Consider the following 26,695-nt stretch of genomic DNA (forward strand, 5'->3'; position numbering starts at 1 on the left):
TGTTATATTGCATCAGCTTCTATTTGTTGCGGAAATTTTCAATTTGCCTTTACATTTTGAATTACCCTCATACTGTATATATATATATATCTATAAATATGTATACAGTACATATATATACTGTGTGTATATATATATATATATATATGTGTGTGTGTGTAAATTTATAGTCATATGTAAATCTATATATATATATACTGTATTTAGAGAGAGAGATTTACAATACATATAACACCATATAAATATGTTTTACTTTGCTTGCAGGCAGCTAAAATGGCAAACTATGCTAAGTGTCAAAGACTCTGTGACGTTTTATTTGTCATGTTTGCCTTAGTCTTCATTATCACCAGACTTGGCATTTATCCAATTTGGTAAGTGAATTTTAAATTAAAATTTTCTTATATAATTGCATGCTTTTGAATGATCTGCTTTGTTTACTGTTTTTTTCTGTCTTTGAATATAACAATAATAATAATAGGGCGGCCTGGGTTTGCTTCCCGGGTCCAACCTGCATGGAGTTGCCATGTTCTCCCCATGTCTGCGTGGGTTTCCTCCCAGAGTCCAAAGACATGCAGGTTAGGTGCATTGGCAATCCTAAATTATCCTTAGTGTGTCCTTGGTGTGTGTGTGTGCCCTGCCCAGGATTTGTTCCTGCCTTGCAGCCTGTGCTGGCTGGGATTGGCTCCAGCAAACCCCCGTGACCCTGTGTTAGGATAAAGTGGGTTGGAAACTGACAGACTGACTAATAATAAAAATAACCATAATGCACTGCGGTGGGCTGGAGCCCTGCCCGGAGTTTGTTTCCTGCCTTGCGCCCTATCTTGGCTGGGATTGGCTCCAGCAGACGCCCTGTGACACTGTAGTTAGGATATAGCAGGTTCGATAATAGATGGATGGAACCATGATGCATTTTATTTATATAGCGCCTTTATATAGATATAATTCTTTTATTTCTTTTTCTTTTTTTTTTTTTAAACTGTTAATCTTTTTTTTTGTAAGCAAGGCAGTCGACGGAAGTCCTTTTATTTCTTTATTTATTGATTGCTTGCTTTGCATGAATCCATCAAGGGTTGGCTCCTGCTTTCCACCCAGTGCTGCTATGATAGTCGTCTGCCTTAAATTAGATTAAGTGGCTTAGATAAGGCATGTACAGATCAGCAGATGCGGCGTCAGGCTAGTGTGCCATCTGTATTGTATTCAGGCTTCTACATTGGAGACTAAATTTGTGCAAGACGCTTTACTGAAATGTCAAGAACCATGAGGTTTATCTGAGATTGCAGTATTTTCCATGTGGTTGAAACTGATTAAATCCTTCAGATGAAGGAGAGAAAGAAAGGACTGAGAGGACAGGAAGAGATAAGAGGTGACATTTCTTCCCCTCTAAGGGATTAAAAAAACACATAAAGCAATACTCCCTTTTTACTGATGGCTTATCTGCCAGTCATCATACTTAGGTTTGCTAAATTTTAAAAATCCTGCATGACCTTATAATTACTTATTAGTATAAACCTTCGTTCTTTATGGACCCAAAACAATAGGCACAGCTCCAGGACCCTAGTATGGCCATAACAGACACAGGGTGGAAAAATCAGCCTTGGAAGTTTCTTGGAACTGGCAGTGTTTATTGTTAAGCTTATTGTAATGACGGGTATTATAAAAATACTATATGAAATAAAGAAGTATTGATTCACTGGGACCTAAAGGCATCCCTTACAATTGTACAGGAGATATAGGGAGGACACTCATTCTTCACATCGAAGGAACCACAATCATGAATGAACGTGACGTCCTCATGCTGAGATAGCAATGACACTCGCTGCGCCAAACGTCAGCTTTCTGATTACAGTTGACTACACTTTTCATTTGCTCCAAAGGATGGAATTGGCCGAGTCTTTGTATACAGCAGTATACAGTTAGTAGTACATGGGTGTTAATATTAACTTTACAAAACAACTTGCCTTAAACAATTATTGATCTTCAGTAAAATGACAGCATCCAGAACTGATTAGGAATATGGCAAAATCAGTGTATAAAAATGTTGACTTTACAATCACAATTTAATATTCTGAATACTAAAGAAGCAGAACAACTCATCTTTAGTTAATGAATTAATACTTCTGCATCAAGCCTACGCCATACCTACGCTGTATCCGGACGCACACCTCCTCCTCGGACCCTAAGCAGACCCCTAAGACTCTTACTGGCCAATTTGGTTACTACTTTCGCCTTCTGCTTTTCTAAAATAAACACAGAGCAGATTGTCAATGAAGATATTGTTATTTTTATTTCACTGATGCCTTTATCCAAGGCAAGTTACGACTTTTAAGATACAATTGGTTACATTTCTTTTGGTTTTTCCAGTTGGAGTGGAGGGAGGTGAAGTGACCTACTCAGGATCACACACAGTCAGTACCAAATTTTGAACCCACAGTTTCTGGGTTTGAAGCTTTAACCATATATAGTGACCACCAGGGGGCACTCCAGCTCCAAAACTCCCAACACAACAGACACCAGGCACAGGTGCAGTGCAACACACGCTTTATTTACAAGAGGGAAACACTTTTCCTTTGTTCCTTCTTTTCCTGTGAACAGTACAATATACAGTATAACACTCTGCCTTCTTTCTTCTCTCCAGTCTCTTCTGTCTCCTCTCCTTCTGGCAAGTTTCATCCTCTTCCTCCTCCGACTCTGGCTCCCCAAATGAAGGCAGGTGGCTCCTTATATTCAGAATCCTGGGTGTACTTCCGGTATTGCATAACTGTGGCCTGGGAGTACTTCTGGGTAAGGTTGGACCCCTAGATAAAAGAGCACAACAGTTCCTGCAGCACCCGCTGTGGGCACAACTGAACCCAACAGGGTTGAGCTGGCAAACACCACTTCCCATGCAGCCCTTTTGGAATCTGAGATGCCATTACAACCTGCCAAATAACAGATTGGGAGAGATAACGCCCGTCATAAGACATCCCCCGTTCTTCCATTAAGGATGTGTCCTTATATATATATATATATATACTAGCAAAATACCCGCGCTTCGCAGCGGAGAAGTAGTGTGTTAAAGGAGCAATGAAAAAGAAAAGGAAACATTTTGATTTTAACGTAACATGATTGTCAATGTAATTGTTTTGTCACTGTTGTGAGTGATGAGTGTTGTTGTCATATATATATATATATATATATATATAATATTACACACACACACATAAACATATATATATATATACATATACACATATATACACATATATATATCTACATATATACACATATATATACACACACACATAAATAAACATATATACATATACATACATATTTACATATATACACACACAGCTATTTCGTATCAGTGCAATACGCTGCTTGTTAAAACGGATAACTCCCGCTCTTACGTGCAAGTCTGCGTGGATATTATGAACTATCGTATTTGTTCAAGTTCTATTTAAATTTTAAATAGAAGGAATTTTTATTTAGTCGACAGAAATATCTTTGGTAGGAATGGTAAAAACAGACAGGAATATTATTCGTGAATAAATCAACTCAAACCTTAAACAACTTATAATATTTTGCTCTCCATAAAAATATATCCTGTCTAAATTATACAAGTTAGAAATAAAGTAAACGTTAAAAGAACAAACATTCAAATTTCTTTACTCTTATGTAATTTTATATAAAAAATAAACTTAGATTTTAAATATCCCAAAAGATTTTGCTCTCCATAAAAATATATCCTGTCAAAATTATACAAATTCAAATATGAACATGCTGCATAACAAAACCTGGAAATATAAATAAAATGTGTTCCTTTCAGCAATAACAAATCAAATCATTCAGTTGTCTTTGCTCATATGTCATTTTAGAGCTGGACGCCTGGCATCTTTTTTTGGCCACAGGTTCGTTTCTGTTTGGTGTGAGGTTCTGTGTTGTGGAGATTCTCAGGATGGATTGCAGGTGCTCATCAGTGAGGCGACCCCTGTGTGCTGTTTTGTTAGTCTTTATCACTGAGAAGAGCTTCTCACACAGATATGTGCTACCAAACATGCACAATCTGAAGTGTCAGATTCTTATTTAATTCTTCTGCTTTCTGTATCTTCTGCATTGCATTCAGGTTACCCTGATGTTTTGTCTCATAGTGCCGTCTTAGATTAAATTCTGTAATTACAGCCACATTAGCTCCACAAATGAGACACACGGGTTCAGTAAACATATACTCAGCCTCCCATCGGTTTTTAAAGGCTCTATTTTCAGAATCAACTTTTCTCTCCAGCATCGCGTGAGCTAGCTTCGCAATAACTTGCAGCATCATAAGCTAGACTTGATTAACGCGGTAAGTGTTCGGCAAGGCAGCTGAAGCGTTGCACTGCATTATGGGATCTGTAGTTTATTGTGTTATCAGCGCTTCATATACCCGGGCCATTAATAACAATAATACAGTATATAAAATGATCTCGTGGGCCGGATATAATTACGCCGGGCGGATGTGGCCCGGCCCTTGAGTTTGACACATATGGACTAAATAGAACTTGAAAAGATATATTTTTCAAATGTGATCGCGCAATTCAGATAGAGTTGACGCGCACTACAGCCTGCATGCCTCAATAAGTCATCCTCCCTCGCTCTTACTTTTTTACCGTTCATCTAATGAATACACTGAGTATGGCTTTACCAAAACAATCATTGATGGCGAATAAAGTATCCATTATTCGAGTATGTAGATCGGGATATATATATACATATATATATATACCCGCGTATCGCAGCGGAGAAGTAGTGTGTTAAAAAAGCTAGAAAAAGAAAAGGGAACATTTTAAAAATAACGTAACATGACTGTCAATATACAGTATTTGTTTTGTGAGTGTTACTGAGTGTTGCTGTCATCAAGGATTTGATTATCATTATTTCTTTTAATCAGGTTCGTATTTGTAGGATGTGTTGTGTTCAAGTTACATTCCGTGTTTGTCAATCGTTGTAAAGATGACAGGTTTCTTTCATCGATTCGTTTCTTACTGCATCAATAAACAGCTCGTCTTCTTCTTTATCTGAGACCTGACACACTGCATGCACGGGTTTTTTTTACACTGTCTTCCTTTAGCGGGACATTAACTTTTTCCAACGTGTGCTTTGTTTCCGCAGTAGTTGGATTTATGAATATGCTTGTATGTATCAGACGCTTCATATTTTTGCTGCCTTTTCAATTGTGTAATTCGGTTTTGTTCAGCTCTTTGGAACTGTTGCTTTTATCTGTGCACTGCGCCAGTTCACGTGAGCCACTCGGTGTACATGCATCGAAGGTTCCCAGCTGTGCTGGTGCCATCTCGCTATGTCCATGGCTGTATTTAATGTTACCTTAGTCCTGGCACTTAAAACTTTCTCTCGCAGTTTCGCTGAGTTTGTGTCAAACACCACCCTGACCATCTCATCTTCCTCTCCATAAGCACAGTCCTTCACCCGTGAATATTTACCCGTGGCAGTTTGCTATTGGATTGCCGCTGACGGACGGCCTTATATGGGCAGGCACTAAATTACAAACGCCAGCGGCAGCCTGTCTATGAACTTAATTTAAAGTGTAGGTTTACATCGTGCTTTGTTTCAGTAGCAGAACTCATGAATATGGTTGTATATGTCAGTCGCCGCTTCTTATTGTTTCGCTGCCTTCTCAATTATATAATGCATGTTTTCTTAAGCGCTTTTTGAGGTCTTCCTGGTTTTCTATGTACTGCGTGATTACGTGGGAGGCGTGATGATGTCACACGAAACTCCCCACGGCGTTCAAGCTCATCTCCATTACAGTAAATGGAGAAAACAGCTTCCAGTTATGACCATTACGTAGAATTTCGATATAAAACCTGCCCAACTTTTGTAAGGAAGCTGTAAGGAATGAACCTGCCTAATTTCAGCCTTCCACCCACACGGGAAGTTGGAGAATTAGTGATGAGTGAGTGAGTGAGTGAGTGAGTCAGTGAGTGAGTGAGTGAGTGAGTGAGTGAGGGCTTTGCCTTGTATTTTTTTTGAATATATATATATATATATATATATATATATATATATATATATATATATATAAACATCTATGCATGGAAGTGTGTGTCTCTCTACCTTTTCTGTGTAAACAATAGTCTGGCATATTTTTGATTATATAAAGATATTTGTACTCGACCTACTTCTCTATCTTTCTTTGAATGTTTGAACCACTAGGGGCACCAGAGATCCCCAAACCCCTGACACAACTTCGCAGAGACAAGTCCCGTTTAAATAAAATTTGATTTATTTGTACTATTACCTTTCACAAAAGTTCATAAGCACAGTCACCACAACTCTCCACAGATTCTCTCTTTCACTTCTCCTCGACACCTCCCAGGCGAGCTTTGTCCACTCCCACCCGACTCTGACTTGCCTGGATGGGGGCGGCAAGTCCTTTTATATTGGTTAACATGAAAGTGCTTCTGCCCTTCCGTCCACATGGTCTGCAGGCACTTCTGGGTTAGGCAGAAATCCCATGCCATATGGCTGTTTTGTTTTGGCAGCACCCCTTGGTGGCATCCATGGTTCCCAACATGGCTGACACAAAGAACTCCAAGTTTCATAGTGCTCTGTGGGAACCCAGGGGCACTGCTGGCATCCAATGTTCTAGGGGAGGTAATCCATTGTCCTCCCCAGTCCTTCCATTATATGGGCCTTACTGCTTGGTATTTTTGCCTGGATCTAACCCTGCCGAGATGCCCGTGTATTCCTCCTGGAACTAACATCCTCTGCCTCTATCCTGGGCAAAGACGAGTGTTCTTTGTTCCGTTTCTTGAAATGGCATTGGGCTGGCCTTCCGTCCGGTTAAGGAAGCATCCTCCTTCCCTGCTGGGAAGCCCACCTCTGCATATCGTCCATCACAATATTTACATTTGAAAGGAGCCACATTTGAGAGATCATATTATGTTTAACGTAACTAGTAAAAGTGAAAAACTCTTAAATGTTTGACTAAATACAAGTAAGCCTAGACACACATAAGTAAGTAGAACAGATAATACTTTCAACAGTAATATGAAAACTTTTGTGTCCAAATCAATATCCAGCGACTCTTATTATAGCAAGATTAATACCGTATATACTCGTGGATAAGTTCTTCTGCAGATAAGTCAGGACTTGATTTTACAGTATAATTTCTGGTATTTTATAATGTCAGTCGTATAAGTCGAATGCGGAAAACTCACGCTATTGGTCTGAGGGATTATAATATGCTAACGCCCACCTGAGAGAGTAACCACGGAGCACACGGCCTTTTATCTTCTATGTGTGTGCGGCAATGCGCTGTATCAGCATGTGCTTCTAACTTCTGTCTCTCTCTATTATGCCTACGTGACCACACGGTAAGACCCAAACTATTACGAAGCGACATTTGCACTGATTTGTGTTTTTTCTATCTCACACCCTCATACACCTTTATCGTAAGAGTATTCCTTATCTGCGATGGAGCGTTCAATCAGAAGAGAATATGAAGCTGGTTTTAAATTAAATATCGTTAAAGTAGCGAAAGAAATTGGTAACTGCGCTGCTGCAACAAATTTGATGCGTCTGAGAAACTGATGCGTGATTGGAGGAGGTAAGAAGATTAACTGTCGTATTTTTTAACGGGCGTAAAAGTCAGGGTCTGATTTTATGATTGATTTTTCGAATTTCAAGACCCGACTTATACATGAGTATAGTGTATATGGTGACTGTGTGTGATAAACACTGGGAACTCTACTAATGCAGTGTGGATTAAAAACAACAAAGTAGATGAAGGGTTCTTAACCTGGGGTGCCCTCACCCCTAGGTGGTGTGTGATGGCCTTTCAGAGGGCGCGACAAAGTGGAAGGCTGTGTCACCCATCCATCCATTATCCAACCTGCTATATCCTAACTACAGGGTCACAGGGGTCTTTTGGAGCCAATCCCAGCCAACACAGGGCACAAGGCAGGAAACAAACCCCAGGTAGGGCGCGAGCCCACCACAGGGCAAGGCTGTATCACGATTTGCCTAAATTGTTTGTGAGGTGCATTGTCTGACTTTACTGTAGTGCACTTGGTGTCTTGCAGTGTGCCATCATTTGTAGGTGTTTTATTAGTTAGTGCTCCTGTTCTATGACATGAAAAGAATCAAGCATTCAGTGCAGCAACTGTCACCTGTGAATGATCCACAGAAACGCGCATTCTCACGGGTTATCGGCTGCCAGTGCAGCATTCGTAAAGGTGAATCACTTTTTTTAACAGAATACAGTTTGGACCTTGCAGTGATCTGTAGAGGTGTGAGGTCAAGTATTGATTTCTGTGCAAGCCCTGATCGTGAAATGTCCCCGATTTTGAGGTTTGATTGACATTTCTAACAGGGTGGGCCAAGGGGGACTGAATTGGATGCAACACCTGCTGCTTATGCTGCTTACACTCTGCACATCTGTCCTGCTGGCGGTCCTGACAGTAGCGCAGCAGTTTTAAGGGTGCAGTACATCTGTTTTTGAACTACAGTGCAGGTGTGATCGGGGGACAAAGCTCCAGGACAAGAGACTCCAATTCCCCCAAACCGCTTGATCATTGGTTGGGTGTCATTTTCTTCTGCCGCTTGATGCTTCACAGGAGACCCCAACTTTGAAGATCATCAATCAAGGGGCACACATTTACAAGATCCTTGAGATTTCTAAAGACAACTTGCTCAATGTATATCTAATTTTTATCAACTACGTTAAAAGCTTATTTATTTTAGTTCAGTTTGTTCACCCATAGTAAGTACTGTATGTGGTTCAATTTGTGGATCCAAAATTGGCAATTGGTCTTCTCTGTCTTCAAATGTAATATTACTTTTGTAGGGGTTGAAAACATAAATCAAACATTTTCTAGGTATGTGGGATGGAGAAAAGATTGGAAATCACTGAAGTTGATGAGTATTACTTATGGTGTGTCATGATATGTAGAGTGTACAGTCAAAGTAAAAAGTGAAACCTTTGGAATGATCTGTTTTACTGAGTGAATTGGTAATAAAAAGTGATCTGATCTTCATCTACATCACAGGTACTCAATGTATACACAATGAGCTTAAGCCAATGACACACAAAAAATTCTACTCTTTCATGTCTTTATTTTACAAATGCATTCAACGTTCACAGTGGTAGTGGAAAAAGTAAGTGAAACCTTTGGCAGCAATGACCTCAACCAGGTGCTTCCTGTAACTGCAGATCAGACCTGCACATCGTGCGGGGGGAATTTGAGCCCATTCTTCCCTGCAGAACTGCCTTAACTCTTCCATATTCTTTGGTTGTCTTCTGTGTATGGCTATGTCTCTTCACGTCATTCCACAGCATCTCAATAGGATTGAGATCTGGGCTCTGACTGGGCCAGTCCAACAGGCGGAGTTTGTTCTTCTGAAGCCATTGTGCTGTGGATTTGCTGCGATGTTTGGGGTCATTGTCCTGTTCCATCACCCAGCCTCTTCTGAGCTTAACTTGACGGAAAGGCACCCTCACATTATCCATCCATCCATTATCCAACCAGTTGTATCCTAACTACAGGGTCACGGGGGTCTGCTGAAGCCAATCCCAGCCAACACAGGGTGCAAGGCAGGAAACAAACCCCACAGGCAGGGCGCCAGCCCACCACAGACCCTCACATTATCCTGGAGTATTTGTTGATAAACTTGTGAATTCATTTTCCCCTCAATAATGGCAAGCTGTCCAGGCCGTGATGCAGCAAAGCAGGCCCAAATCATGATGTTCCCTCCACCTTACTTTACTGTAGAGGTGATGTTTTGAGGTTGATATGCGGTGCCCTTTTTATGTCAAATGAAGTTCTGCTTGTTCCTCCCAAATAGTTCAATTTTGGTTTCATCATTCCACAAAACATTTTCCCAGTACCATTGTGGAGTGCCCAAGTGCTCTTTCGCAAACTTCAGGCGTTCAGCAATGTTCTTTTTTGATAGCAGTGGCTTCCTTCTTGGTGTCCTGCCATGGACTCCTTTCTTGTTCGGTGTTTTATGTGTAGTTGACTCATAAACAGAGATGTTAGCCAGTTCTAATGATGTCTTCAAGTCCTTTGCTGTCACTTTGGGGTTCTTCTTAACCTCATTGCTGACTTTGCATTGTGCTCTTGGTGTCATCTTGACAGGGCGAGCACTTCTAGGCAGAGTAGCCACAATAGCAAATTATCTCCGTTTATAGACAACTTGCCTAACAGTAGACTGATGAATATCTCAAATCTTTGAGATGACTTTGTAACCCTTTCCAGCCTTATGTAGACAAACAATTCTCCATCGTAGCTCTTCAGACAGCTCTTTTGTGCGAGGCATGATTCCCATCATGCTTCTTGTCAAAAGCTCAAACTCTTTATAGTGTTTTTTATCATTCAAAGTCATTCTAGGCCACACCTCTGAACTCGGTTCATTAAATGGTGTTCTAAATTCTGTCTGCAATGAGCTTTTTAAAAACTCATTAGCTTAGGGTTCACTTATGTTTTTCAACCTTCAGTTTCACAGTTTGAATGATTTATTCATCCATCCATCATTCAACCAACTATATCCTAACTAGAGGGTAACGGGGGGTCTGCTGGAGCCAATCCCAGCTAACACAGGGTGCAAGGCAGGAAACAAACCCCGGGCAGAGCGCCAGCCCACCACAGGACACACACACTAGGGACAATTTAGGTGCCAATGCACCTAACCTGCATGTCTTTGGACTTTGAGAGGAAACCCACACAGACACGGGGAGAATATGCAAACTCCACGCAGGGAGGACCCAGGAAGCGAACCCCGGTCTCCTTACTGCGAGGCAGCAGCGCTACCCACCGCGCTACCGTGCCACTGATTTATTCAGTGTGGTCAAAAATTCTCTGAAAATCTATGTATCTTTAGTTATAGGAGACTGTGTTTGTTCATTATTGTGACTGACATGAAGATACAACCATATTTTATATGGGAATTAGACATAAATATAGAGAATTCCTAGGGGTTCATATACTGTACTTTTTTATTTTGACTGTATACTATACTTGAAAGAAGGTTTGCGGACATTTTCACATAACAAAGAAACTCTGAGGAATGGGACATGAAGATCTCACTCTCACACTCAGAATGAGTCAATAGTCAGTCTCACAGAACTCACTCACACAGTCCGACACATCTGATCCAACTTGTACACCATACCCATTTCTCTTGTATCTTCCCAGGACCAGACCCAACCTGAGACAGATGGCTACCATTGGGATTTGCTCCTTTAATTGCGACTCAACTCATTTTATTTTGCAGTTTTTAGCTCTTGGCTTAAACGTTTTGATTTTGTGCTGGTCTGAAATTTCTGTTCTCATCAAAGCTTAGGACCTCCATAATGTCAAATATGATGAATGAAGTGCCTTGGTGATAAAATCTTCTCTCTGGTTATTCCAGGATTTTAAACACAACTGTGTTTGAAAGCTGGGACGTTGTGGGACCCTACCCTTCCTGGTGGGTGTTCAACTTACTTCTCACCCTGCTGCAAGTGTTGCACTGCTTCTGGTCATATCTCATCGTGAAGATTGCATGCAAAGCCGTTTCCAGAGGGAAGGTAAGTTACTGGACTGAAATACAGAATGAAAGTATCAGATTAGCAGCTCGCTCAGAATGAAACAAATGGAACAGGCCCTGCCCTATTGGTTTATCTCAGTTTTTTAGCTAATTTTGTATTATTTGGATGTTCTTCTTGTTAAGCCTGCATATGCTGGGTTCATGTCCAAGTGTCTGTTAATGGTGTTGTTCATTTGATAGCCACAATTCAGCCAGCTGTCTGGCACAAATAATAAAAAACACTTTAAGACTAACATCCTCTGAACCCCACCTTACTAATCCCAACCCTCTTACACCCCCTCCCAACCCCCCCATTTCTCATTTGCTATATATTGTCTTTGATTCCTGTATGTCGAATCATTTTCCTCTGATGATGACACCTGGTAGGTTGTCGAAAGCTTAGGAATTAAAGACTATTTTATGGTACTGTATGTGATTCATTTTCTCCCTTTGTGGGTTTCTGTCTAGAAATATATACAGTATATACACTGTAGATATACACATATACTGTATGGAGTGAAAGCTAGGGGGTGCCAGAGAGCCCCAAACACGGAAACACGAGACGGTCCTGGGTTCAAATAAAGGGTGTTTAATTCACAATACCTCAGTGTACATAAGCACTAAACACAGATATCTCTCCTCCAGTTATCTCTCTCCACTATACTGCTCTCCTCCAGTTGCATGTTGCCTTCTTTCCTCCCAGCTCATACTCACCTGGTGCGGTCCCTTTTATTGAGGACCCTGGAGTACTTCCAGTGACAGGGCTGTTACCCATTGGAAGTACTTCTGGGTCACACAGAAGTCCCACGTAACAGGGAGTACATCTCCCTGCAGCGCCCTCTTGTGGCACCTACAGACCCCAGCAGGGATGTGCTGCTGGACTACAACTTCCAGCATTCCCTGCTGGTTCCTGATTGGGTGTCGATATTGAGGGCTGCTGCTATCTAACAACCGAGGGGAATGAATAACAGACGGTCCTTCCCTCTCCTCTTTTATCCCAACCAGGGAAGGTGCTATGCACATTTCCAGTTGGGACGCCTGTCCATTTGTTTGAGGCTTCCCACCCTAGTAAGGAATCCTCTTCTTCTCTGGTTGGGATGTCCGTCCATCCATTAGGGAAGCTTTGTCTGGGATGCCTTTTTATCCATTTGGGGCCTCCCGTCCAGGTAAAGTATATTCCTGATTCCTTGTCGGGATGCCCATCCATCCCGTGTGCCACCTACACAGAATGTATATATATTATGCATTAACAAAAATACACATGCTGTATAGCAAACATCTTGTAAATGAAAACATATAACATTCCTATGCATATTTCAGTAAAAGTAAATCTAATAACAGAATGAAACTGAATGATGTCAGTTGAATTTGCATTACTGACAGGTTCTTATTGACAAAAAGAAGCGTTTCAGGCTTATCACCTGACAGTCTCTTCTCATCAAGGAAAACTGCACTAAACAATCTTTTTGTTCTCAACCTTCTTGCTCTTAAAAAATAAAAATGCTCTTGCTGCTTTCACATACGTATAAATATGCCCATTACTCATCTACCAGTAGGTAGGTTTGATAGGTAGGCATCTCGAGGGTGATAGGCAGGTAGTTACATTGCTACAGAGAATCTCCAGTGATGCAGAATGAATTCCAGTATGAATGGGCGCAGCTTACACTTGGCCCTGGCATGTTGTACGCCAATTTGCCGCTTAGGCATAATGAGGAAAAACTGGCCACTTCTGATCCACTGCATAAAAAATGGCACATCGCTAAAGTGGTTGCCATTGATGTCAACTAAAAGTCAAGAAATGGTTGCCAATTACCTCAACATGTTTGCCAGTAGCGACCTGGCCATCATTAATGGCCAACCCTGGTCAGTATGTTGTGGTATAGAATAAATGAGGTAAATTAGCTGTAATCATATACATTAACCATATCTCATCTATATTTATCTAGTGAATATTTGACTTTGTATTGATTCAAAGGTTTTTCCATGTTTGTTGTACGTAAATTAAGTTCCTGTCATGAAACACACAAACCTAAAGGATTAGCAATGGTCTTAAACTTACAATTCATTTTGTTTGTAATATACATATTGCAGTTATGTCAGGTTGTGTATCCTGACCATTGCGTACTCAGATTCCAGTCTGAGGGGACATTCTGTGCTTCTTTCCATCAGTGCAAACTCTCAGACATGGACGCCAAGATAAACTTTTGCTCTTTCAAAAGATGATGCCTGACTTGGGAGGATACCAAAGTTGTCCCAGCTAACCTTTGTCTCTTTTGATGGTTTGGTTTCATTGTCTTCTCTGTGCTTTATCCGCTGGAAACTGAAAAAGTGAGGTAAGGGTAATGCCACTGAAGCTCTTGTTGCATGATTCAGGCATTATTTTAGATAACGGGGTAAGAGTTTACCTCGACAATAACACCTCCCTGAAATAAAAAGTGTGAAAAGGACTAATTATATTCAGCATGATAAGAAATTTTGGAACTTAGCCAGGGATGGGGCTTATGCTCCATCATGGAGTTGAAATTATTATAATAATGAGTAGACAAGTAAAGTCTTTGACTTTCTTACTGGTGGCAGAAATATAGGAGTCTTCTTCTTCTTCTTCTTCTTGTGATTTGTTTATTCTTTTCCTTGTGCCAATCTGGAAGGTGAGGAAATGGAACCCGTTACACGTAAGTCAAACCCTGTGTGTACTTATTAAAATTAGGGGTCTGCAAAGTCAATCCTGGAATGCCACGGTGATTGTGGGTTTTTGCTCCACCCCAACTTTGTAACAAGTAGTCAATAATTGCTGATGTACCACGTATTGCTCAAGCAACATTTATATGCTTCATTTTAGTGTTTTTCCATGTTAAGTTTCCTCACCCTTAACTGCTTACTAAATTAGTTAAGGAAAACTGGTGGTGGAATGGGGAAGTACAGGAGAGTATACAGAGAAAGGGGTTGGTGAAGAAGAAGTGGGAAAGTCAGAGAGATTCAGAAAGTAGACAGGAGTACAAGAAGATATCGCGTAAGGTGAAGAGAGAGGTGGCGAAGGCTAAAGAAAAGGCGTATGATGAGTTTTATGAGAGGTTAGACTCTAAGGAGGGAGAAAAGGACCGGTGGGCTAGACAGAGGGACCGAGCTGAGAAAGATGTGCAGCAGGTTAGGGTGATAAAGGATAAAGATGGAAACGTACTCACAAGTGAGGAGAGTGTGTTGAGCAGATGGAAAGAGTACTTTGAGAGGCTGATGAATAAAGAGAATGAGAGAGAGAAGAGGTTGGATGATATAGAGATAGCAAATCAGGAAGTGCAACAGATTAGCAAGGAGGAAGTAAGGACAGCTATGAAGAGGATGAAAAACGGAAAGGCCGTTGGTCCAGATGACGTACCTATGGAAGCATAGAGGTGTTTAGGAGAGATGGCAGTGGAGTTTTTAAGCAGATTGTTTCATGGAATCTTGGAAAGTGCGAGGATGCCTGATGAGTGGAGAAGAAGTGTACTGGTGCTGATATTTAACAATAAGGGGGAGTTGTAGTAACTACAGGGAGATAAAATTGATGAGCCACAGCATGAAGTTATGGGAAAGAGTAGTGGAAGCTCAGTTAAGAAGTGAGGTGATGATTAGGGAGCAGCAATATGGTTTCATGCCAAGAAAGAGCACCACAGATGCAATGTTTTCTCTGAGGGTGTTGATGAAGAAGTTTAGAGAAGGCCAGAAGGAGTTGCATTTCGTCTTTGTGGACCTGGAGAAAGCACATGACAGGGTGCCTCGAGAGGAGCTGTGATATTGTATGAGGAAATCGGGAGTGGCAGAGAAGTACGTAAGAGTTGTACAGGATATGTACGAGGGAAGTGTTGACAGTGGTGAGGTCTGCGATAGGAGTGACAGATGAATTGAAGGTGGAGGTGGGATTACTTCAGGGATCGGCTCTGAGCCCTTTCTTATTTTCAATGATGATGGACAGGTTGACAGACGAGTTTAAACAGGTGTCGCCGTTGACTATGATGTTTGCTCATGACATTGTAATCTAAAGCGAGAGTAGGGAGCAGGTTGAGGAGACCATGGGGAGGTGGAGATATGCTCTAGAGAGGAGAGGAATGAAGGTCAGTAGGAACAAAACAGAATACATGTGTGTGAATGAGAGGGAGGTCAGTGGAATGATGAGGATGTAAGGAGTAGAGTTGGCTAAGGAGGATGAGTTAAAATACTTGGGATTAACAGTACAGAGTAATGGGGATTGTGGAAAAGAGGTGAAGAAGAGAGTGCAGGCAGGGTGGAATGGGTGGATAGGAGTGTCAGGAGTGATTTGTGACAGACGGGTATCAGCAAGAGTGAAAGGCAAGGTCTACAGGACGGTAGTGAGACCAGCTATATTATATGGGTTGGAGATGGTGGTCTGACCAGAAAGCAGGAGACAGAGCTGGAGGTGGCAGAGTTAAAGATGTTAAGATTTGCGTTGGGTGTGACGAGGATGGACAGGATTAGAAATATGGACATTAGAGGGTCAGCTCAAGTTGGATAGTTTGGAGACAAAGTCAGAGAGGCAAGATTGCGTTGGTTTGGACATGTGCAGAGGAGAGATGCTGGGTATATTGGGAGAAGGATGCTAAGGATAGAGCTGCCAGGGAAGAGGAAAAGAGGAAGGCCTAAGAGAAGGTTTATGGATGTGGTCAGAGAGGACATATAGGTGATGAGTGTGACAGAGCAAGATGAAGAGGACAGAATGATATGGAAGAAGATGATCCGCTGTGGCAACCCCTAATGGGAGCAGCCGAAAGAAGAAGAATTGCTTATTTTAGTCTTAGACAGCTGCAGTCCCTGTTTTTAATTGGTCCTTATTGGCAATAAGATTCAAAGGACAAATGAACCATCTAGAGTTGCAAGATAAAGTAGATGACCCTTTGATTTTAATAACTTTTAGATCCTCCTTTAGCATTAAATGTTTCCTGTAGCTGCATATCAGACTTTTGGACAATTCCTCCTTACAAATATGTTTCAGTACATCAATATCTCTGTGTTGTCAGGTCATGCCACAGCATCTCAGTTGGGGGAGGTCAGGACTCTGACTTGGCCATTTCAAAACACAATTCGTCTTTCTTTTTCAGCCATACTTTACTTGATTTATTTCTGTGTTTTGGGTCATTGTTTTGTTACATCACCTAACCACTCTTAGGCATGAGGTCATGGACTGCTGCCTTATATTCACCTTTAAAACATCATTGATCCTTCAATAACAGCGAGGTGTGCAGGCCCAAACCGTGATGCTTTAGAACACTCTAGACGAGAACAAGCCATTCAGCCCAAAAAAGCTCACCAGTCCTATCCACTTATTTCTTCCAAAAAATAACATCAAGTCGAGTTTTGAAAGTCCCTAACGTCTTACTGTCTGCCACACTACGTGGTCGCTTATTCCAAGTGTCTATCGTTCTCTGTGTAAAGAAAAACTTCCTAATGTTTGTGTGAAATTTACCCTTAACATGTTTCCAACTGTGTCCCTGTGTTCTTGATGAACTCATTTTAAAGTCACCATCTCGATCCACTGGACTAATTCCCTTCATAATTTTAAACACTTCAATCATGTCACCTTTTAATCTTCTTTTGTAAAAACTGTAAAGGCTCAGCTCTTTTAATCTTTCCTCATAACTCATCCCCTGTAGCCCTGGAATCAGCCTAGTCGCTCTTCTCTGGACCTTTTCTAGTGCTGCTGTCCTTTTTGTAGCCTGGAAACCAAAACTGCACCCAGTACTCCAGATGAGGCCTCACCAGTGCATTATAAAGGTTGAGCATAACCTCCTGTGACTTGTACTCCACAGATCGTGCTATATAACCTGACATTCTGTTAGCCTTCTTAATGGCTTCTGAACACTGGTGGGAAGTCGATAGCTTAGAGTCCATTATGACTCCTAAATCCTTCTCATAAGGTGTACTCTTGATTTTCTGACCACCCATTGCGTATTCAAACCTAATATTTTTACTTCCTATGTGTAATACTTTACATTTACTGACATTAAATTTCATCTGCCACAAATCTGCCCAAGCCTGTATGCTATCCAAGTCCTTCTGTAATGATATAACGGATTCCAAATTATCTGCTAATCCACCTATCTTGGTATCATCTGCAAACTTAACCAGCTTGTTACTTATATTCCTATCTAAATCATTTATATATATTAAAAATAGCAGCGGCCCTAGCACTGACCCCTGCTGGTCACCACTCTTAACATCGGCCAGTTCTGATGAGGTTCCTCGCACCATCACCCTCTGCTTCCTGTGTCTGAGCCAATTCTGCACCCATCTAAAAACATCACCCTGAACCCCCACTTCTTTTAACTTGATGCCCAACCTCTCATGTGGCACCTTATCAAATGCTTTCTGAAAGTCCAGATAAATAATATCATAAGCTCCACTTTGATCGTATCCTTTTGTTGCCTCCTCATAGAATTCCAGCATGTTAGTAAAACACGACCTCCCTCTTCTGAACCCATGCTGACTGTTCAGAATAACTCCTGTCCTTGACACGCGTTGCTTACTCTTATCCTTAATAATTCTTTCCATTAATTTTCCTGTGATGCACATTAAACTTACTGGTCTATAGTTGTTTGGATCTGCCCTTTTTATATAATGGGAGGATATTTGCCTTTTTCCAGTACTTCTGAATCTCTCCAGTGTGCAGTGACTTCCTAAAAATATGTGTCAAGGGTTTATATATGTACTCACTAGCCTCCTTAAGAACATGAGGATAAAGATTATCTGGGCCTGGTGATTTGTTTGATTTCATCTTATTTAATCTGAGCAGCACGTCTCCCTCTACAATTTCCAAATCCTTCAGTACCTCCTTAGTAGTTGCGTTTACCTCTGTGAGGTTATCCACTTGCTCACTTGTAAACACCTCAGAAAAATGTAAGTTTAGGGCATCCGCTATTTCACTGTCTGTATCTTTTAATTCCCCTTTACTATTCCTGATGAACTTGACCTCCTCCTTGACTGTTCTTTTACTACTAAAATACTGAAAGAATCTCTTGGGTTCTTCTTTCGCCTTATCTGCTATATTCCTCTCCAACTGTCTTTTAGCCTCCCCGATGCTTCCTCCACCATACGTCACAGCTGGGATGACATTTTGGTGTTGGTGTGCGTGTGTGTCAAAAAGGTTCACTGTCCAAAGAACATTTTCCAGAAGTGTTGCAGAACATCCAGGGAAAACTTGGGATGTACTGCACAATGTTTTCTTTAGGCAGCAGTGGTTTTCCTTATGGTGTCCTTCCATGAGAACCTTTCTTGTTCACTGTTTCCATGATAGTGGACACGTGAATAAAGACTTTCAGTTTGTAAAATTTTCTGGAGGTCTTTTACTGGGACCCTTGGGTTCCTTTGCACCTCTTTCAGGATTGCAGTTTGTGCTCTGGGAGTGATCTTTACAAAGAACTCGCTCCTCAGGAGTGTGGCTATAGTTCTGAATTTTCTCGTTTTTTACATAAAATTGCCTTGGATGGCAATGAGCCATCCAGCATGGATTGATGAGCACCCAGTCTTTAGGAATGCTTTTATAGCCTTCTCCAAGTTCATGCATCTCTATAATGTGTCTTCTAACATCCTGATACATTCATTTGGATTGAGGAATGGTTCACACTAACCAAACCTTCTTGAAGAGAACAGATTTGTCAGTAACCCCGCTTTGGGTGCCTTTATTTCACGGGTGAGGCACCAGTACAAACCACACATTTGAAACACTTCTCTCCAATTAGCCTCTGCAGACGTCTTTAACACAGAGGGTCACTTCGTTTTTCCAGCCTGCACTGTGAATCATAACTCAGTGTGCATAAAATCTACTCTCTATATATAAAATCCTAAGCCTAAAAGTGCAACAGTGACGGGCTTATTTTAAAACCTACATATATATGTTTGGTATCATTCTTTTCAGAATGTATCGAACTTTAATGTGATGTTGTTAGATTTTCAGATTCTTATACCGTTTTTAAATTATATACTAAAACATATGAAGAACTCACGTCCCGCAAGACTAGACTTTGTGCCAAGAGATTTAACCAGGCCCGGGGCTGGAAATAAAAGACAAAGAGTAGGACAGCTGCTGTACTGGCTTTTAAATGTTCGAAGCGTCGCACGAGTTGCAGATCACAAGCCAGCAGCTGATCGAGCAAAGAGGAGGTTAAAAAAAAACAACTGTATTTGTTTCCCATTGTGTTACCATTTTAGAGGGGGTTTCGGTAGAGCGACTGCGTCTCCTTGGGGTGCGTTCGGCCCCCCTCTTCACAACAAGAGCGGGACAGACGCAAAGTGGCTGGCATGTAGTGCAGGCTAGGGGGGTTGGTGAGCAAAGCGAATAGGGGGAAAGCCCTTTAGTAATAATAACAATAATAATAATAACAATAATAGTAGATTTTATTTATGTAGCACATTTCTCATGCTCAAGGGGCTTCATAGAGTCTAAGAAAGAACAGCAAGGTATGTATATTGTAAAAGGAGACAAAAACAGAGAAAAAAAGGTTTGGGGATCCACCCCAAATCAAGAGTAGTCTTATGAGACTGAGTCAGAGCGTCACTGAATTGGTGAGGGAAGTGGTTGGGTCTTATAGGTGGTGGGCAGAAAGAGGCGGGTTCTTGGTGGAAGTGAGGTCAGCAGGAGGGTGTGGTCAGGCAGTGGAGGTGGTGGAGCTCTAGCTGGGCTTCCCTTCTGGTGGTCTGTGGAAGAGAAAGAAAAGGCATTAGTGAACTTCATCAACCCCTGACTCTGTGTCTTACCCTCAGTTAAGCCCTTAGACTGCCTCCCATGCGCACATGTGTGACAGTATATAATAAAGATATGAAAAGTCCAGCTGTGTGTGTGTTATTAACTAAGTCAGATTGTGTTTGTCTGGAATGGCGACTTGAGAATGATCAGACCACATTTTATTAGTAATCAATGCAGGAATCCATGGAATTGCAAAGGGTTCACTTACATCTTCTTGCAACTGTAACTTGCTATTTACACCTGTGTGTATCCATTGTTAATTATTTGGCTTAATAAAATATTAGAAGGAGAGTGAAAAGAAAATGGTAAAGGCCTCAGAATTGGTCATCTGCTTCAGGCTACAAATCATTGGGATCAAATCCATGGAGACGAAAAATCTGCGATATAAGAATGACCTGAAATAAGCTTGGATATGGGCAAGGATTGGTTTCTAATTAAACAATTGGGTTGCAACAAAAATCTGTAGCCTCCAGGATCGACTTTGCAGACCCCTGCTTTAAAAAATCATTGAATCAAAGAAAGTGCTAGCGTCCATTCGATATGTGTTGACCCGTGTAACCACTCATTCATGTCTCCATCATTCTCCACCTAACGCAGCCATTATTCCTTGAGCTAACCAATGTGGATAGTTAGGAGCTAAAGGCAAAATTTGTCATCTTGTTAGTTTAGCCTCATCACCCCAGTGAAATGTGAGAAGATACTGATTTTCTTTTTTTGCTTTCTCTTAACTTTTAGTATTTTCTATCCTGTGTTTCTAACATTTGATATTTGCCCTCCTCCATCCGTCAAACGTTCATTTCTGACATCATCTATGCTACCAAACAAAAGTTTGGGGTCGCCCAGAAATTTGTATATTTTTGATAGAAACTGATACTCTGTATTATCAAGATACCATTAAATTGATTTAAATACAGTATATAGCCAAGGCATTGCAAGTGTGTATAATAGCTATTACTGCTTGAAATGACTGATTCTTAATTTATTACTCACATATGGCCGCAAAGCCCCATTGTCAGCAGCCATTCCTTTAGTGTCCTAATGGTTAACTCCCTTAGCTTAGTTCACGTGTTACATGCTAAGTGGTTATTAGAGAAACCTTTGTATTTGCATTAGCACCTCTGAAACCCACCATTCTGTTCACTTGTGTTACAAGGTACTGGCATTGCTAAAGTTCAGTTTGGGGTTCAAAAATTGTCAAAAAGAAACATGTCCGTCTATTGTGGATTTGAAGAATGAAAGCAATTGCTTGTCAAGAACCTAAAGGTATCATGCAAGGATGTATGCTACTGCCTTGAGAAAAGAGGGGAAACTGATCTAATCAGAACAGAAAAAGTAGGGGGAAGGCCGAGACGAGCAACTGCATAAGAGTGGTAGGACATCAGAATCGGTAGTTTGTGAAACAAACGCCTTACTGGTCCTCAGTTGACTTCTTCTTTAAATACACGCCACACACCAGCTGTATTATCGTGATATTTCCCTCTGCTTACCCTTTACCTAGGGGTAAGTGTACTTGTTAAGTTTGTTACCGGGTTGGTCTTCTGTCGCACTTTAAGATTAACACACACATACATAGATGTGCGTATACACACAGACCCTAACAACAAAAGTACCGTATGAAAGACGTATACTCATGCACGTTATTCCCTAGCACTTTAACCCACACAAGTACCGTATAGGCGCTTTTCCACTGCATAGTACGGCACAGCACGGTTCAGTACAGCTCACCTTGGTTCGGCTCAGTTCGGCTCGGTTTGCGTTTCGACAGCAGTTTAGTACCGCTTTAGAGTGGGCGAGATTATTCACGTGTCGTTATAGTTGCGCCGCCTTTACTGCCGTGACACCGTGGAACTTTTACAACAACACGCAGACAACGACAACACTTTAGCTCGAAGACGCGCAAGGGTAAGCATCTAAAAAAAGCACATCACTAGCTAACTTTTATCACTGTTGCAAAGCATAAAATGAACTTAACTGCCAGTGTAACATTAAAATGCTGATTCTGTATATTACAGATCTTCCACATTTTGCAAAAAAGTCGCCGCAACAGACAATCTGTTTGGACATTTAACCGTACTTCAGAGTGGTGGGATGTGATTGTTCCCGGTTTTACAAACACTCAGTGGCTGGAGAACTTTCGAATGTCTAAAGAAACATTCATCCACATGCAACAAACTGCGTCCAGCGATGGAGAGACGGGACACAAACTTCCGTGTGTGTGTACCTTTAAAGAAAAGAATAGCCAGTGACGCAGTAATGACGATTTTCTCCAGTCAATCAGTGACCAGCAGTTTACACGTCACGTTTTGGTAACGGTTCAGCACGCTTGGAACCTTGGCTGAGGTGGTACTAAAAAAAGGACCAAGTACCAGGTACTGTTCCCAGTGGAAAACCCCCCAAAAGTGACCTGAACTGAACCGTGTCGTGCCGTACTATGCAGTGGAAAAGCGCCATTTGAATAACACTTGCACAGTCCGCTTTCCCTAGTACTCCAGGAGACTTGCTTATCATAGGCATCAACAATGTGTGATGTGTTAGATATATCTCAGACCTAAATATTACCTTTTGTCTCCAAGAATATATTCAGACATACAAAGGCTATAGGCCATTTATCAACCAGTGAATGTTTTACTTTAACGCACTGTTTATTATTGGACAGAGCTGTTCGTCCGCAGCTCGATAAACCTCACAGTTTAGATCATATGGCACTTCCTCGCTGCTCCAGGTGCTCAAAATATTTACCTCAATCACTCTACATACGAAGACAAAATATAGAAAGTTAATACCAACTAGAACAAGGAATAATAGAAAATAAGATTGATAGTAAAGTCTGGATTTATATAGTCTTTTAGAAAAAGCTTACAGAGAATAAAAGATGTCAAAGATGAATGTCCCAGGCTGGTGGCGTTGAGTTAGAAATCGATATTCATGGAATCCTTTAGCTGATGATCAAATGAAAACAGTCACATGTTGCTGGAGCCCTCTTTTGACTTTGCTGCGCTGTCGCTCTCAGTCGAGATAGATAGATAGATAGATAGATAGATAGATAGATAGATAGATAGATAGATAGATAGATAGGAAAGGTACTATATGATAGATAGATAGATAGATAGATAGATAGATAGATGATAGATGTGAAAGATACTATATATATAATAGATAGATAGATAGATAGGAAAGGCAGATAGATATAGATAGATAGATAGATAGATAGATAGATAGATACTATATAACGATAGATAGATAGATCCGCCTTCCTGGTTGTTCTGGGGGCCACGGGTTGAGGGCATGGAAGCCCTACCCGGTAAGGGCCCGTGGTCACCGCCAGGAGGCGCCCCAATGCCTTTGGGAGACACCTGGGGAGCTGCCGGGAGAACAGCCGGCACTTCCGCCACGCTGGGGCGTGGCCAAGGGAGGAATGCCAGGAACACCTGGTGCTCATCCAGGGACTGTATAAAAGGGGCCGTCTCCATTCATTCAGGGCTAGAGTCGGGTGGAAGAAGGACAAGGCAAGAAAGGAGAGTGGAGGCGGCCCGAGAAGAAGGCATTTGTGGCCAGGACTGTGATTGTTGGGGTAATTGTGCACTAAATGGACTGAGTCTGTGTGACTTCATTGTTGTAAATAGTTTGTAAATAAACGTGTGGTGGTGATTAAGAACATGTCCGCCTGTCTGTGTCCGGGTCGGCTCCACAATAGATAGATAGATGAAATGTACTATATTATAGATAGATAGATAGATAGATAGATACTTTATTAATCCCAAGGGGAAATTCACATATCTCTACATATTGTGATAAGAACGACAGTTAGATATAATAAAGGTTTGAGGCAGCCACCTGTATAATGTCCTTTGGCTGCAAAAATGTATTTTAAAGGTCAGAGAGTTGTTCACTCAACTGAGTCCAACAACAGAACTGTTGAAGTAAGACAAAGTGGCAGCTTTAAAGGCCAGTGTAGGAAGTGACGGCGACAGAGGTGCAACCAGATGTGATGCCATCAGAGGCACTGGGACCCTGTGGGATTTCCCGAGAATGGTCTGCAAGGGATTGAGAGAGACAGTTAGTGCACCCCGCCACCCCACGGTTGGATGTGGAATTGCCATTATTCAAACCCTTTAGATGACTCCTATTCGCACGTGTGTCACAATATATAAAATCCAATGTTTGTCTGCCTGCTTTTCATGAGAGAACTACTTAACGGATTTAGTTTTTTTCTAGAATTTGCTTGAACATTCCGGTTGATTTTGCGATATTCGCAATAATCTGAGACACAGGCTGTGGGCCCAGGGGAAGGGGAAGCGCGACGTCAGGAGTAGGGAGCGGGCGGGTCACTTCTCACTCACGCATCAGCCTTTGTTTGAGTCGGTCTACCTCTGTGGTTTGGAGCGTAACTTGCCTGCATTTAACTAGCTATCTGTTAGTTTATTAATTTTTAAACTTTGTCCCGTTTCACTACTACGTGGGTGGAAACGCAGGGGACAGCTAGTTTATTATAAAATTCCATGGGAGTTTCGTTACACATGATTGTTACATGCACCTGATTGGTTGGCTGTCCATATGATGGATGAATCTGCTCAAACTCTTTAATCTCTTTGAGCACGTCCATTTCCCAAACAATAAAGTTTTTGATGTTTTCCTGTCCCAAGTTTAAACTGGTTTGCCAATTTCTAGTCTCTCGCCATCTCCTTCTTTTCGCAGGGTGTAAAGTAATCAGATACAGCTTGAAGCATTGGCATGTCTTCCCTTCCCAAGCTGTAACCCAATTTAACCCTGGGTGTAACAGATGTCGCTGCGCTTTGATTATTAGTACAATTCAGGAAAACAGGATGTTTTGATGTCCTGCCCTCTTAAGTGTTAAATTTATCCCGTCCATATGAGCAAAGTATTTGTTTGAAAGTGATACATTTTGTTAAATGTCCTTGTAAGATTACAAAAATTTCTCTAATAACCAGTTAGTATGTAAACATGACAAATTAAGGGTAAGCTAAAGGAGGTGATCATTAAAACGCTGAAGGAATGACAGCTAAAAATGGGGCTTTGTAGCCATACTGTATATGAAGAATAAATGAAACATCAGCCATTTCAGGCAGTAATAGCCATTATACCCTCTAGCAATATCTTGGCTACACTTTTAAATCAGTTTAATGGTATCTTATTAAAAAGGTTTCAATTTCTATCAAAAACAAGAACATTTCTGGGTGACCCCAACCTTTTGAATGGTAGTGTGTAAAGCTTTAATGCCATTCGATTACATATTAAATGTTGTTTCTGTCTAATTTTAAAACACCAGTGTTCGTACCGATCAAAGCTTAAAACATTCTGTGCTCTTTTTCAGGTGTCAAAAGATGACCGCAGTGACATTGAGTCCAGCTCTGATGAAGAAGATGCACAGTCCTTGGGAAAAAAGACACACGTCCCGGCCACGAACGGGACTAGCGGCTCAAACGGCACAAACGGATACCTCACCCGGACAGCCTGTCCTGGCGAACAATAACTGCTTTGATTTTAAAACGTTCAAACACTGGAAAACGATCAAAACAACCTTTTGCAATTTGATACTGGAAGTTCAGAAAAGGACACGTGAATGCATATTTTCTTTATGTTTATCGGCACCACTCCAGTTCTACAGAATATCGGGGCGTCTTATCTTAGTGCTCGGCTGAGTTTCCATTCCATGGCAAAATGGAGAATGACATTTTTCCTTGCGTATAAGCATGCTGTATACTGTGTATGTGATCTCACACAATGGGAGCAGTATTTACACAAAGTTATCTTTTGATTTTTTTGGCTATTATTTATTTTGATACTTTGAAAATTTTGTGAACATGTTCTAGGATATATTTTGTATTTTATTTTTCCTTTTTTTTTTTTATTCTTTTCAACCAATTACTCCTCAGTAAGGAAAAGTGCACCTCGTTTTAATCACTTCGATAAATACGTGCCATGTTTTTTGTCATTTTTCACATGTGAAACCCTAATAGTCATATTTAGTGACTGTGTTATTTTTCATATGGGTTTTTCGCCCTCCCACCCCCTTTTGTGATGCTTTCAAAACATACGGTCTTAATTAAAAGAAAAAAAGGGAATTCAGGAATTCAGTTCAGCAGTAAAGTTAATTGAGCCTAAACGGAACGTGACGTTTGCAGTGTTTTTCTTGTGTTGTCTTTCTTTCTAAAATGTGTAACCAAAGCTGAATAGGATGTTTCGGTGTAAAGGTTCTAATCAATGGAGAAATAATTAAAATTTGGTAGTGTAGAAGGAATCCCCTAACATCCAACGCTACAACTGTGTCTTCATGTGCAGCTGCTCAGTTAGGCCGGGGTTATACTTAACGCTACGTGACGCGTACGCTTGAGGGCACTCCCGCTGTGTAAGCAGTGAACTGACTATCTGACTATACTTACGCACGTACTTTAAGTA

General features: G+C 41.1%; 1 protein-coding gene across 2 annotated transcripts in view; it reads left to right on the top strand.

Moving 5' to 3' along the window:
- Nucleotides 1-26,407, top strand: part of cers6 (ceramide synthase 6) — a 184,978-nt gene extending 158,571 nt beyond the window's left edge. Inside the window, exons 8-11 of one of the 2 annotated variants that reach the window (XM_039757541.1) lie at nucleotides 265-371; nucleotides 11,392-11,548; nucleotides 14,196-14,219; nucleotides 25,611-26,407. In XM_039757541.1, coding sequence (XP_039613475.1) covers nucleotides 265-371; nucleotides 11,392-11,548; nucleotides 14,196-14,219; nucleotides 25,611-25,769 — 447 coding nt within the window. In that variant the 3' untranslated portion in view covers nucleotides 25,770-26,407. The remainder of the gene's footprint in view (nucleotides 1-264; nucleotides 372-11,391; nucleotides 11,549-14,195; nucleotides 14,220-25,610) is intronic. The other variant, XM_039757542.1, reaches the window with a different exon arrangement.
- Nucleotides 26,408-26,695: the final 288 nt, after the last annotated feature.

The sequence above is a fragment of the Polypterus senegalus genome, chromosome 6 (assembly GCF_016835505.1).
Source record: "Polypterus senegalus isolate Bchr_013 chromosome 6, ASM1683550v1, whole genome shotgun sequence".
NCBI lineage: Eukaryota > Metazoa > Chordata > Cladistia > Polypteriformes > Polypteridae > Polypterus > Polypterus senegalus.